Below are 17,267 nucleotides of genomic sequence, written 5' to 3'. Positions count from 1 at the left end.
CATGAAAGGCAAGGTTAGAGGGCCTGATGAAGGGTTGGGTGGGCGGGCAACATGGAGGGAGGATGCAACCGACATGACAGTAAAGGTGGGGAGAGCAGCCAGGTGCCGTGGCAATGATCAGTAATCCCACCGGGAGTGACTACAACTCAGATTAAGCTGTGAGGGGAAGATGGAGGGAAGTGGGTACTTTGCAGAGACTTTTAGCTTTTGGGAGATAAAACCGACAGGAATTAGGTTCTAATCAATATTTGTTGATTCTCCTGGCTACTCTTTCTAAAGCAAGCTCTTTGGTTACTCTTCTGTTGACTTTCTTCATAGCACTTTTCAAAGCCTGTGATGACTTTGTTCCTATACTTGCCTGTTGTCTGTTTCCCTCCAGCAGAGGGTGAACTAAATGAGGGCTGCGAGCTCGAGCAGCCTTGTTCAGCCGGTGCTTGGCACTTAGCAAGTTCTCTCAATAGATCTTCAAGGGCTGAGTGGCTCCATAATTGATCGAATGGGACAGAGCAAGGGCAGAGAGGTGAGAAGGACAAGGCCAGGGGGAGGCCTGTGATAACTGGGACAAACACTCCAGAGGGGTTAAGACCCCACCTCTCTCTGTTTCTGGCCCTGGGGAGGGTGGGCATGAACTAGGGGTCTAGCGGTCCACATGGCCCCAGGACCACCTGCCCAATTGTCCATCACTAGATTTGAGAAAAGCCTAATTCCCATTCTTCACTTTCTGGCCTTCTGACTGCTGACTCAAGGCACTAAGTGTTTTCAGGTAAAGGTAATAGGGGACCCCGCCAGACCCCGAAATCTAACTCTCAAGTTTGTGGAGGAGGGTAACAGAGGATGCGACTAGGCACATGGTAAAAACCTTGTATGCTGGGCTGTTTGACTCCAAAACTCAGCGTGGCAGCCTCCCCCCTCCTCCCCCGCCCCCGCCCGTCCCAAGCCGTCCCAAGGCTCAGGAGTGTGCAATTCTTTCCAAGCCCTAAAGGGGGTAGTACAGGGCTGGGCCCGGGGACTGGCCGAGGGCGTGGGACCCGCGGAAGATCTCGCGGACTCTAAAGGGAGTGTTGGTGACGCCCCCTGGCGAAAGCGAGCGCCGCCCCTGCCTCTCCCTTCCCGCCAGGATCGCTGGTCTGTGTAGTTGCTTGGGGAAGTTCCCCAGATACCCAGCCCCACTCAGACTTCCGAAAAAGCCCCGAAAGATGGGGAAAGAAAGAGACCCCCATGAACGGGACCCTCGGTCACCAGGGCGTAGGGAGTGGGGTACGGAGAAACGGCTGACCCCTACATTCTGGTCGCACCCGCACGGTGACTATCAGTACGGTTGCGTCTTTAACGCGTGGGTAGCAGGCTGGGCCTGGACTTGCATTGGGTGGGAGGAGGAGCTTCTCGGTGACGTGCGGCCTGAGGAGGGGCGTGGCTTCTAGGTGACTCGCCGCCTGGAAGGGGGCGGGCTCTTAATGACGAGTAGCCGGGGAGGAGACAGCCGTTCATTGATAAAAACGCCGGGCTCCCTCGGGCGCGAGCGCCGCGTAGCAAATCCCGGCAGCTCCACGCGCGGTCCGGTCCGGGCCGGGCGGAACCGAAACAAGCCGGGTCCGCGCTGCGACTTACCGCCTGCATGGAGCCTGCCGCCGGCTTCCTATCCCCGCGCCCCTTCCCGCGTGCGGCCGCCCCGCCCGCGCCCCCTGCCGGGCCCGGGCCGCCTAAGAGTGCCATGCGGGGACCTGAGCTGGAGATGCTGGCTGGGCCACCGGTGACGGACCCAGGGCGCCTCATCACCGACCCGCGCAGCGGTCGCACCTACTTCAAAGGCCGCCTGTTGGGCAAGGTGAACTGGTGGGGTGGTGTGCTAGCGAGGGGGGAGGTCCCGCTGACCTCCTTGACCGCGCCGGGTGGGGCGGGGGCGCTTGTCCTGGGCGCGGGGACGCGGGGACGCTTTTCCTCGGCGCGGGGACGCTTGTCTTCGGCGCGGGGACTTCTGCGGGCCAGACTTGGCTGTCTTGGAGCGCTCTGCCTGATGCCCGCTCCCCACAGGGGGGCTTTGCCCGCTGCTATGAGGCCACTGACACAGAGACCGGCAACGCCTACGCGGTCAAAGTCATCTCACAGAGCCGCATCACCAAGCCGCATCAGCGCGAGAAGGTGGGCCCGGGCCCAGCGGACCAGGGGTGGGGCGGGGACAGTGGTGAGGGAGCCCTTGAGGGATGACCACCCCGCGCCCCCACTGCAGATCCTAAACGAGATTGAGCTGCACCGCGGCCTGCAGCACCGCCACATAGTGCGTTTCTCGCACCACTTTGAGGATGCTGACAACATATACATTTTCCTGGAGCTCTGCAGCCGAAAGGTGAGCCATGACTGAGAGTGGGAGAGGGAAAAGGGACCCTTGAGACCCAAAGCTGGAGCGCTGCCTCTTCCTCAGCGAGCACGGATGGAGGGAGGGTCGGAGAGGGCGGATCAGGGGCTGACCCGGTGGCTCTCCGCAGTCCCTGGCCCACATCTGGAAGGCCCGGCACACTCTGTTGGAGCCCGAGGTGCGCTACTACCTGCGCCAGGTCCTTTCCGGACTCAAGTACTTGCACCAGCGGGGCATCCTGCATCGCGACCTCAAGCTGGGTGAGACTCCTGGGCCAGCAGGACTGGGGGTTGGGGAGGCAGAGAGAAAAGACTCTGACACACCTCTCTGCCCCCATTCAGGGAATTTTTTTATCACTGAGAACATGGAACTGAAGATGGGGGACTTTGGGCTGGCAACCCGGTTGGAACCCCCGGAACATAGGAAGAAGTGAGTGTTTGAGGAGAGGGGTGGCCAAGGTCTATGTGACACAGATGACGTGCGTGACAGTGAGTATGTATGTGGGAGGCATGATGACCGCCTGAAGTGTGTGTGTGATAGATGGGAAGGGATGATGGGTGTTTGTGTGTGGGGGGGAAGGTGGAGGTGGCAGCTGGGCTCACTGGGACGGGTGGAAAGGCTGAGGGTCCTGTTGGTGTTTGAGGTCCTGAGACAGGTGGGGGTGTAAGGATTCTCAGAGCTGTCTGACCTGATCCTGTGTACGGATGGGGCAAGGTGACATAAGCAATGTGTGTGAGACAGACAGAGGGTGGGAATGGCAGGACATGACACCCTGTGTAAGAAAACCCTGCTGTGGCCACGATGACTGGGTGTGAGTGACAACAGATAGCATGTGTGGCCGATGAGTGTTTTGGGGGAATATGACAGCTGGTGTTGGTTTGTGTATGGCACAGACCATAGGAGGTGACAGCCTGTGTGGGTGTCTGACAGACGGGAGTGGGGGACTGAGGAAAGGGTCCATGATGAACCCTCTGCTAACGTTGGAGGAGGGGGCTGGGGTGGGGGTCAAGGCCTCCCCCTGTCCTGCAGGGCAGCTGAGCAGCTGGGCCAGGCGGGTGGGCGGGGACTCAGCTGCTGTCCCCAGCATCCATTGTCCCAGGACAAGCAGGAGTTCTCTTGCCTTTGGTGACAGGCAGCTGCTTTGTCTGGACTCACAGTGGGGGCAGGGAAGGTGGGGGGGGGGGCGGCTAGCCAGGCTGGATCTGAATCTTCTCCTCTTTTCCTCCCTATCCCTTTTCAGAACCATCTGTGGCACCCCCAACTATGTGGCTCCAGAAGTGCTGCAGAGACAGGGCCACGGCCCCGAGGCAGACGTGTGGTCTCTGGGCTGTGTCATGTGAGTCCCGGGGTCATCTGTACACTGGGGGTGCCCCGGTGGGGTGTGCCTTCCGCTCTGCTCCTGACCTTATCTCTGCCCTGCAGGTACACACTGCTCTGTGGGAACCCCCCCTTTGAGACGGTTGACTTGAAGGAGACATATCGCTGCATCAAACAGGTTCACTACACACTGCCCGCCAGCCTCTCACTGCCTGCCCGGCAGCTCCTGGCTGCCATCCTTCGAGCCTCGCCTCAGGACCGCCCCTCTATTGACCAGATCCTGCGCCATGACTTCTTTACCAAGGTCTGTAGCTCCCCAGACATCTAAGTCAAGTCTGCATGTTCCCAGGGGATCCAGTGGGGGTAGGTGACAGGTCTCCTGGGGCCTCCCTTCTTTGCTCACATGACTTTCCTCCTCAGGGCTACACCCCTGACCGGCTCCCTGTCAGCAGCTGCGTGACAGTCCCAGACCTGATACCCCTTAACCCAGCTAGGATCCTGTTTGTCAAAGTTACCAAGAGCCTCTTTGGCAGGAAGAAGAAGAGTAAGTCTGGAATGTCAGTGGTTTTGAGCATATAGCATGGCAGGAGTCTTGGTACATATATTGTGGGGGCATGAGTGTGAATGCCTTTGAACCCCTGGGGAGAGCATGTGCCCATCTGTATCCCTGCAGGAAGCCCAGGGGTGGGGGCGGACAGGATATGAGGGTTATATCTTCCCCCACCCAGGTAAAAACCATCCTGAGGAGCGGGACGAGGTCTCCTGTTTGGTGAACGGCCTCACTCGGACGTCCATTGGCCATCAGGATGCCAGACCTGAGGTGAGGTGCTCACATGGGTCGTGTGCCCTGACTCACTCTCACCCTAGCTGCTGCAGGAAGCCTGGGATAAAAGAAGCTACTGAAGCATCCAGCCTCGTGGCAGCCTAATTGGCTGTGTCTCATTAGCCAGGCGGGGCTGACCTGGGGTGCCCTGGCTGCCAGGGCAAGGCTGGGCCATGGACTCTCGAGGATTTGGATTTTGAGGCCTATCTCACTCCCTTCCCCTACCCAACCCTCCAGGCTCCAGCAGCTTCTGGTCCAGCCCCCCTCAGCTTGGTAGAGACAGCGCCGGAGGACAGCTCACCCCGTGGGACACTGGCGAGCAGCGGAGATGGTGAGCAGCCAGGAGGATGAGAGGTGCTAGAGGTTGTCGGGGCTGAGACCAGGGTCAGGGGGAAGGAGTGTCAGAGAGACATGGCCGGTGTCCTGGTGAACTAATGCCGAATTCCCGGTGCCCTGTTCCCCTCAGGATTTGAAGAAGGTCTGACTGTGGCCACAGTGGTGGAGTCAGCCCTCTGTGCGCTGAGAAACTGCCTAGCCTTCATGCCCCCAGGTAAGGTGGGGTCCGGAACGGTGAGTGGCGGTTGGGAGTTCTCTGGCTGAAAGGTTGGGAACAGGTCCTCACTTCCTTCCTCTTCCATGACAGCGGAACAGAACCCAGCTCCCCTTGCACAACCAGAGCCTTTGGTATGGGTCAGCAAGTGGGTTGACTACTCCAACAAATTTGGCTTTGGGTATCAGCTGTCCAGCCGCCGTGTGGCTGTGCTTTTCAACAATGGCACGCACATGGCCCTTTCAGCCAACAGAAAGTAAGTGCTGTCCGGGAGTGCCTTGTATCTGGCCGTTGTGCCCAGCAGGGGTGTGCTCCTGCACTGGGTGTCCTGGGGTCTCCAGGGACGGGCGTCAGTGCTGGGCTCCCTCTGACCTCTCGTGTCCTCTCCTCCAGGACTGTGCACTACAACCCCACCAGCACCCAGCACTCGTCCTTCCCCGTGGGTGCTGTGCCGCGGGCCCTGCAGCCGCAGCTGGGTGTCCTCCGGTATTTTGCCTCCTACATGCAACAGCATCTCATGAAGGTGTGCGGGTTGCAGTGGGGCACACTGAGGACGAACACATCCTAATCCCTTCCTGTTCCTCTTGGCGGGAGGGGTGGGGACTCCGAGCTAGAGGCTGAACCTCTAAGGGAGACATCAAGGGGCAGGGGCGTGACTCCTGTCAGACAGGTGACCTGCTCCTGCTCCCAGGGTGGAGATCTGCCCAGTGTGGAAGAGGTGGAGGTGCCTGTCCCCCCACTCCTGCTGCAGTGGGTCAAGACGGATCAGGCCCTACTCATGCTGTTCAGTGACGGCACTGTCCAGGTGAGAACCCCTCCTGGAGTCGGGGGGAGGGTCTGGGAGCCCCATGGTGCTGGGGAGGAAACTGGACCGGCGGCCTAGACCCTGATCAGTGCCCCCCTTCTGCGCACAGGTGAACTTCTATGGAGATCACACCAAGCTGATCCTCAGTGGCTGGGAGCCCCTGCTTGTGACTTTCGTGGCCCGCAATCGCAGTGCTTGTACTTACCTCGCTTCCCACCTTCGGCAGCTGGGCTGCTCCCCAGACCTGCGGCAGCGGCTCCGCTATGCTCTGCGTCTGCTCCGGGACCGCTGCCCGGCCTAGGCCCTAACCTGCAGGGCAGGCCATGACATAAGCCTCAGGTCTGAGGCCTGTGCCTGTAAGGCTCTGGCCCTTACCTTTGTGGGCCTCCCTGTCCCTTTGGTGCCTCACTGGGGGCTCTGGGCTGAATCCCCCAGGGAATCAGGGACCAGCTTTACTGGGGTGGGAGTCTGCCTGTCCCAGCAGCCTCCTACCCCTTCTCCAAGAAAAGCCTGAGCCTTAGTCCCCAGCTAGGGGGTGTTATTTATGGACCACTTTTATTTATTGACAGACATTTATTTATTGGGATTGAGCCCCGGGGAGGGCCTTCTCCTGGGATAATAAACCGTTTTTGCAGAACTTGGAGGCTTCCTCACTCGCAGTAGAGCCCGTGGACCACGGCCACAGCGAAGAGGGAGGCGTTGGTGAAGGCGGCGGAGGCCAGCCCGTCGTGCTCGGTGTCCCAGAGTGCGCGGCTGACCACGTGTACGCCCTGGCCGGCGCGCGGCCCGAGCACCACGTTGCACACCAGCTTGTAGCGTGGGGGACAGAGCTCACGCAGGCGCACACGCACCAGCTCGCACAGCTCCTGAGCCAGCGGCCCGGCCTCGGTGCCCGAGTAGCAGGCGTGGCACAGCCTGGTGGCCAGCGCCGCCTCCAGGGAGTGCTGTACGCGAGCAGCCTCCCAGCGCTCCCCTGGCGCAGGCTCTGTGCGGTAGGAGGGCGCCACCCGACGCAGGGGGGCCAGCGGCAGCCCTGAGAAGCTAACCCTTGAGCCCAGAGGAGGCACTGGGCCCAGAGATGGTCGCCGACCCCCAGGACCTGCACCTGGTCCTGCCAGCGAGTTGCGACGTGAGAAGGATGAGGCAGGGCCCAGCACAGAGCCACGACGGGAGGACGGGCCCAGACCTGCCAGTCGGGCCTCATCAATACTGGGCAGGTGGCCTGGAGGCCTCACCAGCGATAGTTTCAGCCCGGGGTCTTTGATAGTGTCCTCTTCCTGACGTCCGGGGGGCACAGGCCTGCCAGCCATGGACCTGGTGGCTGGAAGACCCACACTTGGACATGATGGCCTAAACTGGCCGTCTTTGTACCCCATCCAGTCTTTTACTCCATGATGAGGGTTTTTACCCCCAACTCCTTCTTACCTGTGTTCTGGGGACAGGTGAATCAAATAGTCCGGAACTGCATGGATTCCTAGGTGCTTAGAGGGTTAAGGGCCGTTAAGGACATAAGCGGTGCTGCTCAGACTATCATCCTGGGCTAGCCCCTGCCCCCTGAGCTTCACTCTCCCCTGGGCACCATGGAGGTTAGCTAAGTGAGCTCTAAGGACACCTCCTAGTCTCCCTTCCACCTGACTTCGCCAGCAGAAGGGGGAGATAAGTCTGCCCTTGGTTCGCCTCAGCCTAGACTGGTGCCTCAAACCCCTAACCAGAAGGAGACACAGACCCAACTCCTTCAACCCCACAGATTCTTCTAGCCTTGTGGGTACTGAATCCAGCTGTCTTCCACCCCTACCTGCTTCTAGGGTGGCGGACACAAAGATCGCCCTCTGCTTGGCTGAGGCTGGAGGCAGGTGACTCAGGAAGCTCCTTCCACCCTCTGCATTTGGCCTCTGGCCCTACCTCCAGAATCAGTTCTGGGATGAATGCCCTCTTCTCCCGAAACTCCCGCAGGCACCTGAGTCACCTGCAGCTGTTGGCTTCCAGACTCCCTCCTAGCTCCGGGTTTGCTCTCCCAGCCTGCCTGACTGGCAGGCAGGAAGGTAATGGCCCCTTGTGTTGTGGAGTTGCCCTGGGTTACTGAGCAGGCGCTCCTGTTTGGTTCCCTCCTTCCAGTCCTGGCTCTGGCTTAACCTGGAAGTGTTACTGCTGTGAGTATGTGCTGAGTGGGGGGTGCCTGAGTCATCAGGGAAGAGGGGCTAACAGGGGCCTAGAACCCAGGGCATACCACCACCACAAGGACTACTCGAGGGGCAGATGCAGAGAGGGGCTCCCAGGGCTCTTGAGCTGCTGTCCATTTCTCCCCTTGTGAAGGCTGGCTCTTCGGTTGTGAGCAAGTTGCAGAAGCCTGGGATGTGGGGAGACTTGAGCCTGCAGGGGTGGCTGCTGAGGAGAATCAGGATCCGGGCCCACAGGGAGGAGGTCAGGGCTCTCTGTCTCCCCATCAGCCTCAACAAGGACAAACATTTCCGCTCCCTGTGCAGAGCTGGGGTGGGGCTTGGATGACTTCCTCAGCTCAGGGCTGTGTGCAGGGGGAGGGGAGGCCATCGGCCCTGCCGGTGGGAGCAGACCTGACGCAACACTGGTGCAACAGTGGTGACTGGACTTGGCGGTGAACCAGAGCCCAGCCTCGTGACCCCTGCTGACCCCAGTGCCCTAGGGCTTGTCCCTAGCTGGCCACACCTCTTGGATGCCCAGAATGCCAGCCCCCTAACCAGGGTTGCATTTTAGGGATGCCAGAGGCCATGACGCCTCTGTCAGAGCTGACACCCGCCTCACCTGACCTTCCTCTGGAAGGGACACGACTGCCCCCTCTCAGACCAGCCAGTTTTGGTCTTGAAAACTCCATGGGGGTGAGGAATTTCCCTGTTGAGGGGCTTCCCTAGGCCTGGCTAACCTGATCCTGACCCTGTGTGCATGTGAGGGGAGGGGTAGGAGGGGCAGGGAGTTTGAACTCTGAACCCAAGACAGACAGGGGCCTGGGTGCTAAGACCCTCCACTCAGCTTCCAGCCCCTCTGAGAGCTAAAGTTTTCCCTGGGCCTGTGGAGATGGGCGGGGCCTCTCAAGCCGGGCTCCAGTTTCCGTGGAAACCCACAGGCTTCCCACCCACTGCTGCCTGGGCAGGCTCCCAGCTGGGGCCTCATCCGCTGCCAGCCTCTCCTCCCCAGTCCAGTCGGCTCCACCCTCAGCCACTCTTGGCCCCCTCCCCGAGTCCCCATCCCCTAGCCCAGCCTCTGGCCTCTTCCACTGGCCTCTGATGCCTTCTTAAGGAACCTGGGCCTCTCCTGCCCCATCCCTAAACTTTAGCTTCTCAGCTAACAGGCTTCCCAAGCTCCTGCCCCTCCCTCTCAGGCCTTTCTAGTCTCCACACCAGCTGCTGGGCCCGGCCAGGCCTCCTGCTCCTTCCCACCTACCACCTCCCACAGAACAAAAGACAGCAGGCCTGCTAGGCTCTTATTCTACCCGCTTACTCCCCTGCCCCCCCCACCCATGGAGACCCCAGGACTGGTTGTGCACGGGGAGGCTGCACCCTTTTCCACAGCACTCCGAAGCCTTCTCAACAATCCCCAATACAGGTGAGGGGGTGGGCCCTGTTTGTGGGTTTTCCCTAACTGGCTTTGCTGGGCCCCATGACACTGAGGAAGCCTTGGGTACATAGGAAGTGGGGAAGACAACCCTCCTCCCTGGTGAACTCAGTCTGGGGAAGTCAAGTGTGGAGAATGACTACAGGGCACTCAGTGTCCATGATGTCCTGAGAGCCAGAGGTGGGGGGTGGGCAGTGGGGCCTGGAGCCCGGAGCAGCAGTGTGACTTCAGGCAAAGGCCTTCCTTTTTTGGCTCTTGAGCTCCTGGCAGAGAAGAGCCCTTTGCCCCCTGGATCCTGAGAGATGGGATGTAACTTGAGTCCCTCCCTGGGAGGCAGAGGAGCAGATGACCCTGTTCTGGGAACGGGGGATTCACAAGAGGAACAAAGCTCAAGGGACTGAGTGAGCCAGAGTCTCAGACAGGAAGTAGTTCAAGGGTGCTGCCTAGGGCTCACTGCCCAGGCTGCTAGTGGTGTCGGCAGCCAGGGATAGAATACGGGGGCAGGGCTGGTCCGAACTGGAATGTAGCCTTCTGTCCCCACCGCCTGAAAGCTGGGCTCCTCAAGGCTTGGTGACTCCCATAACCCTACTGCTTTGGGGATTGCAGTCCGGTCTGAGTAGTGAACCCCTGGCCTTGGACCTGGGACTAGGAGGCTCCAGAAGCTCGAGCTGCATTTCCTGCCTCCTACCCCCTAAGCTGTGGGGAGGCCCGGAGGCTGGGCCGGAAGTGATTGTGACAATGGAAAATGTGGTCTGGTCTCATGACGGTGTATCGCAGCCATATCTGTCCACCGCCAGTGCGCTCTGCACCGCCGCTTCCCCCCTCCTGCCTGGAGGAGGCGGGGAAAAAGCTGAGTTTGCAGAGTGTGGAGGAAGAGCCAAGAAGAGCTTCCCTTACCTCAAGCCTCAGGCTGGGGAGGAGAGGAGTAGGTAGGCGCAGTCTTGCATCAGCCTTGGTGCCTCCTCAGTGATCAGACCTCACCACCTCCTCTGAGGCCTGAGGCGTTGGGATTACTCTCCCATTTCATGGATGAGAAACCTGAGATTCAAAGGTATAAAGTCACTTGCCTGAGGCACCATAGGGTGGAGCTGGGACTAGAATCCAGGAGTGTGTATGGCAGACCTTTGGCTGGAAGGACTAAGACCTGTCCCTTACATGACAGATTTGGAAATGAAGGCCCAGAATGGGCAAAGGCAAAGCCTAAGAGTGGTACCCCAAGACCGGCCTCTTCTTCCCTGTTTCTCTCCTCCCCTTTCCCACAGTGATGTTTGCTTTGTGGTTGGTCAAGAACGGCAGGAGGTGTTTGCCCACCGGTGCTTGTTGGCCTGTAGATGCAACTTCTTCCAACGACTTCTGGGCCCAAAGCTGGGCCCTGGGATGCCTAGCCCCGTGGTGCTAAGCACCGTGCCAGCTGAGGCCTTCCTGGCGGTGCTGGAGTTCCTGTACACCAACAGTGTCAGGCTGCACCGCCACTCTGTGAGCCCGCTGGGCGGAGGTCTGGGTGAGAGAAGGAGGGAGGTGGGCTGAGGGGGAGGGGCAGGAGAAACTCTCTTCCACTCCCGCGACTGCCCACTCTGCAGGTGCTGGAGGTGCTGACAGCGGCTGTGGAGTACGGGCTGGAGGAGCTGCGAGAGGTGGGTGTGTATGGCAGGTCCCTGTCTCATTTCTCTTTCCTTTTATGGGCTCTGTTCACACCGTGCCTCACACACTCAGGCCTGGAGAGGCACGTGTACTGACACATGGACAGCTGTGTAAATAGGCCTTTATGTATGCCTGTGTGCAAAAGGATATGTGCGTGCTGTGTGTGTGCTGTGGGGGCATATGGGGTGTTTATGGCTGATGCCATAGATGCCAGGATAAGTCAGCCTTGATCCTTGTTCTTCAAAGAGAGATAGACACATGAAAACCCGTAACCCAGGGACATAAGAAGGGTGATAGATGAGGGTATATGGTGCCGAGACTCTGCAGAGGGTGTCTCTGGTATTGCCATCAGGGAGAAAAGAAGGGAAGACTTCTTGGAGGAGGAAACACGGTGTTCGATCAGGTAGAACAGGTAGGAGTTTGCTCAGAGGGGGAGTGGAAAAGTGGCATTCTAGTCACCGAGGCACAAAAGGAGCTAGCGAGCCATTTAGAGAGGCTGGACCAAGAGTGTGAGAGGAAGAAGACAGATGAGATTGGAAAGGGTACCAGGGGCTAGATCATGCAGGACCTTCAAGATTTTGGACTTTATTTTACCCGGAGGGCATGGAGATTCATTGGAGGTTTCAGGTAAGGGAGTGAAGATTTGGAGCTAAGGGAGAAGTGAATGGGAGAGATGGGAAGGGCTCCCCAGTCCAGCAGGGATGAGTAGCAGTGGAAGCCCAAGAGAAAGGTGCATGACTCTGAGAGAAGTGGACCTGGCATGACCCAGCACTTTTCTGGATGTGAGGGTGAAAGGGACTGGTCGTGGATGAAATTCAAGTTTCTGGTTAAAACGAAAGGGTCTTTGAGTCAGGAGCCGGTACAGTGGAAGAAAGGAGTGGATTTTTACATGGCTTTCATCTAGTGGGATTACTGGGGAATGTGCTGGAGGTAGACCGCTGGACCTAAGGTCTAGTCCCTTGGGCTTGCCAAGTCTCGGCCCCTGGCGATTCCTTGCCTCCCCGGATCTGCGAGGTCACGATGGGCTTGCGGCTGCTTAGTTGTCTGCGTGGCTCACTGCTTCTGGGGTGGGGCTAGGGTTCTGGAGCAGAGACACCTTGGCACAACCACTTTCATTTCTGTTCCCAGCTGTGCCTGGGGTTTGTGCTGAAGGTGCTGGATGTGGAGCTGGTTTGTGAGGCCTTGCAGGTGGGTGTTGCTGGACAGGCTTGTAGGTGGGCGTCGGCGTGGAGGGCTGGACTACATGGCCTTCCGGCCTCCCTCCCTGACGCCCTTCGTTCTGTTTCCAGGTTGCCGTAACCTTTGGCCTGGGACCGCTGCAGGAGCGTTGCATAGCCTTCATAGAGGCCCACAGCCAGGTATCGCTCCCCATCTTCACACTCCCAAACCCTCACACCTCATTCTGCTCCTCCCTGACCCGCTCCTGGACCCACAGGAGGCGCTCCGGACCCGCGGCTTCTTGGAGCTGTCAGCGCCCGCGTTGCTGCCCCTGCTGCGCAGCGACAAGCTGTGTGTGGACGAGGCTGAGCTCGTCTTGGCTGCCCGGAGCTGGGCGCGCGTGGGCGCGGTGAGCTGGGGCTACGGGGGACCCCGCGGTGGGGATGCGGAAGGAGGCTTGGGGCGCAGGAACCTGGCAAGCGGGTGGCGGGGCAGGTACCCGGCCCGTCCGGGCTTAGGGCTGGCGTTCGCAGGCCGTGCTGGAGCGGCCCGTGGCCGAGGTGGCGGCCCCGGTGGTGCGGGAGCTGAGACTGGCCTTACTGGCCCCGGCGGAGCTGAGCGCCCTGGAAGAGCAGAACCAGCGGGAGCCGCTCATCCCGGTGCGGACGCGGGGAACCAAACTCAGATCCACTCAGCAGCGGGGGGGGGGGGGGGGGGGGGGGTGGGGGGGGGGGGGCGTGGGGGTTGGGGATGGAGAGGAAGCGCAGGGGTGGGGGGTTACGGCCCAGGGTCTGCGGGGCGACGGGGGGTACTGCCTGACTTCGCCGTGACCGGCCTTCCCTGCAGGTAGAGCAGATCGTGGAGGCGTGGAAGTGCCACGCTCTGCGGAGAGGGGATGCGGCCCGGGGCGCCCCGTGCCGCCGCCGCAGGGGAACCCTGCCCCGCGAGCATCACTGCTTTCTGGACCTGCCCTTTAAGTGACCAAGGCCGCGATTTGCGAGGAATTCTGGCCCTGTCCCAAACTACAGCTCCCAACATGCCTGGCGCTCACAGGGGCCTTCCGCCCCCAGCATGCTCTGCGAGCCAGGCGCTGGAAGAATCTCAGTTCGCGCTGCGCTGATGGGGTGGGGGGGGAGTGGGTGTGGCTGGGACGGGGCGGGGCCGGGCCCCAAAGCGATTTCCTTTGCACCCTTACCCTGACACTCTCGTGGGACTCTGGCCACGCGGTCCTGCCGCATTTACTTTTATAACCACCACAGGTTTTCAGCTCAGCTCCCTCTTTATTCCAGACCTACCTCTTGGAGATCTCTCCAAATGCCGGACAGACACTTCAGACTCAGTTCCAAATTGAGCTGCCTTCTCATCTTTCCCAAGTTCTGCCCCCATCGTGTTTCTCATGTACGTGGGTGTCTGAGCCAGAAACCTGCATCTCAGCCTTGCCTTACTCCTCTTTCTCACATCTGCCTCCGGTGGCTTCCACCTTCTAAGAGACTGAGGGGTAGCAGAATGTGCCAACCCAAAACACGCCTCTTTGGGCTAAGGGTTATTTTAAATGGACTATTCTGAGAAACAGTGGAAGCTGTGGAAACAGTAGACGTTACCCTTTTGTAAGGGAAATTTATATTTAAAAAGGAAATCTCCGTTTGTAAGGGTGTCTCATTCTCTGTACCAGGAAAAGAAGGATGATGAACTCACAGGATTTCAGCGGAGAAGGCACCCATTGAACTCTGCTTAACAAACCTTGTTTACTGTGATTTTCCTGGAGGCTCCCCCGTAACTGTCTTCCCTACACTTTTCTTTCCTCTTGAGCGTAAGATGGTTTTTCAGCAGGTATTTTAGGCCGCCTCAGGGAGGTACTCATTTTTCCCTGGGTATCTTCCACGTACACATGAGGTATACATGTTAATAAACTTGTTTTTCTTTTGTTAATCTGTCTTATTACAAGGGTCTCAGCCAAGAGCTCAGAGAGTAATTTTTCCTCCCCTATGAGATCTTTCCAGTTGGTTCAGTTCTCTTAGCTTTAGTTCACCCAGTCCTGTCTGTGTTCAGAATGAATGCAACAAGCTCTTAACAGCCTCCCGCCTTCTCTCCAGTGCAGCGCCTGCCATGCCCCTCTTCCCGCCAACCATTTCCCACACTGCAGCAGACTTGCTTAAGATTGCCAGCCCTACTCCCCGTATTAAAGCACTCAACATCCCCAATGCTGTCAGGACAAGATACACCCTATTTCAGACTCAGGACTCAGAATTACTAGTGGTAACTCTTCTGTCGACCACTGTCTTTGCGTTACATCCCTTGTCGGAAGGCAGTGCATTTTCTGGCTGTGCATTCACTCTTAGTTCTTGTAGACCCCCCACGCTACCTCTTTCATTCGTTACACATTTGTCTTCCTGAGGGTCTGAATCTCCCTGAAGAAAGACCCCTGGGCCTGGAGTGGGGCCTTATTTTTTGTTCCCCAGTCCCTGTCACCTACTCAGTACTCTGTAAATGTTAGGTGGTGACTTTATTTCCTTATTTAAATGCTATTTTATTCCATAAAGAGTTTTAAAAGAGCTGTAAACCAAGATACTATCAATCTAAAACGAAGGACAGTAGATTAGAAGAAAATAAGGTTAAACTTCTGTCTCTGGGATTTTATACAATAATATGTTGCACGTGGATTAGAGACAGGTATTTGGCATTACCTCTCAAGCCTGAAAATGTGGTTACTCATAGTACCACTTCATGATAGCGTTGTTTGGATAATGAGAATTGGAAACAAACTTGATGTCCTGGTTTAACCTAGAAGACTGATTAACTATGATATATTTCTACCATGATGTAGAAAGATATCTGTGACCTTTGGGAAAAAAAATTCAGTGCAGACCAAGTACAGCATGATTCCTTTTGCCAAAAGAAAAGGTAGTGTGGGGGAGGAAGAAGCTTTCCTTGCCCTCTTAGGGTCCCTGGTTGGATCTGAAAATTAAACTGACAAAGACGGATTAACAGGAGAAAAGACTACAGATCTATTTAAGATGTGTTATTTATTTGTTTGTTTTTTTGTTTGTTTTTATTTACATAATCTCTACACCCATCGTGGGACTCATACAACCCCAATATCAGTAGAGTTGCGTACTCCAACTGAGCTAGCCAGGTGCCCCAATATACGTTTTAGTAATATGGGACTCTTTATAAGGAAATGAAGACAAGAAGAAATGGTTAAGGGGCGCCTGGGTGGCACAGCGGTTAAGCGTCTGCCTTCGGCTCAGGGCGTGATCCCGGCGTTATGGGATCAAGCCCCACATCGGGCTCCTCCGCTATGAGCCTGCTTCTTCCTCTCCCACTCCCCCTGCTTGTGTTCCCTCTCTAGCTGGTTGTCTCTATCTCTGTTGAATAAATAAATAAATAAAATCTTAAAAAAAAAAAAGAAGAAATGGTTAAACCCGAGTATTTTTATGCTAGGTTTGATGAAGTGTGGATAGTGATGAAGGAATATGATGGTTTAAAGAGTATGAGGTAGGGGTGCCCAGTTGGCTCAGTTAAGCGTCTGCCTTAGGCTCGGGTCATCATCCCCGGATGGGCTCCTTGTTCAGTGGGAAGCCTGCTTCTTCCTCTCCCTCTGCCCCTCCCTCCTCCGCTTGCGTGTGTGCGTGCGCTCTCTCTCTCTCTCAAATCTTCAGAAAAAAAAAAGTGTGAGGTAAGTGTAGTAAACTGGGGGAAACTTAACGAGGCCTGTTTGGATTTGTAGTCCCTTTGACCTTGGAGATTAGGATGACTCCTTGCCTCCAGTATAGGGGGGTAGGGCTCACTTGGTTTTAATGACCAGTTCCAAGGGAGAAGGGAGGGTGTGGGGTAGGGTAGGATGGGGAGGTGACAGTGACTTTTCTGGTTTCTCAAATTGCTTAAAATATTCAATATGCTAAGGTACTATATTTTGGGGTAGCATGTACTGAACCCCATCACTAGCACAGTGATTAAGAGTATGTCTCTTCTTGGGGTGCCTGGGTGGCTCAGTCATCAAGAGGCTGCCTTTGGCTCAGGTCAGGATCCCACATCAGGCTCCCTGGAGAGTCCTCTCCCTCTCCCTCTCCCTCTCCCTCTCCCTCTCCCTCTCCCTCTCCCTCTGCCTGCTGCTCCCTCTGCTATGCTCGCTCTGTCTCTGTCAAGTAAATAAAACCTTTAAAAAAAAAAGTAACATTAAAAAAAAAACCACCCAATTTCTCTGTGTGTGTTGTGTGGAAGTTTGGGACAAAATGGTAGGAGGGGATGGGGTGCAGTCTAAGGAGAACAGTTAGGGAGGGGTTTTCGCCTGAATCCATCAAGAGCTCTTCTAGGACCAGGGTGGAGTAGGTGAAACGTAGCCGCGTGAAACATACACTTTGAGTATGGTCATCAATGGGATCTGCCGATGGCTGTAAATTTGTGGACCGTCACCAGCTATGAGATGGTAGTTACTTAGAGGCAGAGAATTAAATGAGTTTGGACAAGAAGATGCAGATAGGTGGGAAGAGCTAGGTCTAATATCCAAGGACACATTTGGTGGCTGGCCCTATCCATTCTCTCATAATGCTTCTGTATGGCATTTATCACTGAGATCGTAAATTACTTATCCTGATTATATTACTTGTCCAATTTTTTCCAGTGCTGGGTTCTACTAGTAAACTAAGCCCCTTCCTTATAGTAAGGAATCAGGAATCTTCAGCATGAAAAACCGGCCCAGAGTGAGAGTTGGAAGGGAGTGCATCGGTGTGAAAGAAGTCATACCAAACTGGGGCGCAGACAGCTAGGGAGTCTGAGGGGAAGTAGCAACTACTGTGTTCACCCCTTCCTGCTGTATCTCAAGCAGAGATACGAGGAGGAACATGCATGACTTTCTTTCCCTTACTGAGAAATAAACTGGGATTACTTGCAGTTGAGCACTACTAGAAATAAAACAGCAAAAAGAACTCGAAAAAAAGATTACTTACCCCAACACGAAAAAAGAGTAAGGTTATTCCTATTCTTTCGGGAGAATATCCCTGCATAACAGCAATCAATTACAAATTTGCACTTTATT

The 17,267-nt window shown here is 56.6% G+C and overlaps 3 protein-coding genes across 6 annotated transcripts; 2 read left to right on the top strand and 1 right to left on the bottom strand.

The window, feature by feature from the left end:
- The first annotated feature begins 1,464 nt into the window (after window positions 1–1,464).
- PLK3 (polo like kinase 3) lies at window positions 1,465–6,482 on the top strand. Its single transcript, XM_026498242.4, has 15 exons — window positions 1,465–1,825; window positions 2,032–2,139; window positions 2,228–2,344; window positions 2,484–2,613; window positions 2,695–2,782; window positions 3,594–3,689; window positions 3,776–3,974; window positions 4,091–4,214; window positions 4,399–4,490; window positions 4,731–4,824; window positions 4,960–5,043; window positions 5,137–5,299; window positions 5,437–5,566; window positions 5,735–5,848; window positions 5,958–6,482. Exons 1-15 carry the CDS (start codon window positions 1,616–1,618, stop codon window positions 6,147–6,149), a joined length of 1,941 nt encoding a protein of 646 aa, XP_026354027.1. The 5' UTR covers window positions 1,465–1,615; the 3' UTR covers window positions 6,150–6,482.
- On the bottom strand, window positions 6,408–8,318 carry DYNLT4 (dynein light chain Tctex-type 4). Its single transcript, XM_026498249.4, has one exon. The coding sequence runs from the start codon at window positions 7,222–7,224 to the stop codon at window positions 6,499–6,501; it is 726 nt and encodes a 241-aa protein (XP_026354034.3). The 5' UTR covers window positions 7,225–8,318; the 3' UTR covers window positions 6,408–6,498.
- BTBD19 (BTB domain containing 19) lies at window positions 8,200–16,366 on the top strand. Of its 4 annotated transcripts, none has more exons than XM_026498248.4 (8): window positions 8,200–9,424; window positions 10,696–10,909; window positions 11,014–11,067; window positions 12,203–12,262; window positions 12,364–12,432; window positions 12,510–12,641; window positions 12,766–12,891; window positions 13,079–16,366. In XM_026498248.4, the coding sequence occupies exons 1-8, from the start codon at window positions 9,339–9,341 to the stop codon at window positions 13,211–13,213; spliced, it is 876 nt and encodes a 291-aa protein (XP_026354033.1). In that variant the 5' UTR covers window positions 8,200–9,338; the 3' UTR covers window positions 13,214–16,366. The 4 variants fall into 4 exon arrangements, with proteins under 4 accessions (XP_026354033.1, XP_057166677.1, XP_057166675.1 ...); XM_057310694.1 differs by having other exon boundaries at window positions 9,342–10,484; XM_057310692.1 differs by having other exon boundaries at window positions 9,342–10,909.
- Window positions 16,367–17,267: the final 901 nt, after the last annotated feature.

Source organism: Ursus arctos, unplaced genomic scaffold, assembly GCF_023065955.2.
Source record: "Ursus arctos isolate Adak ecotype North America unplaced genomic scaffold, UrsArc2.0 scaffold_12, whole genome shotgun sequence".
In the NCBI taxonomy this organism is placed as follows: Eukaryota; Metazoa; Chordata; class Mammalia; order Carnivora; family Ursidae; genus Ursus; species Ursus arctos.
The sequence above is the reverse complement of the archived record's forward strand: the minus strand, read 5'-3'. Positions and strand labels throughout refer to the sequence as shown.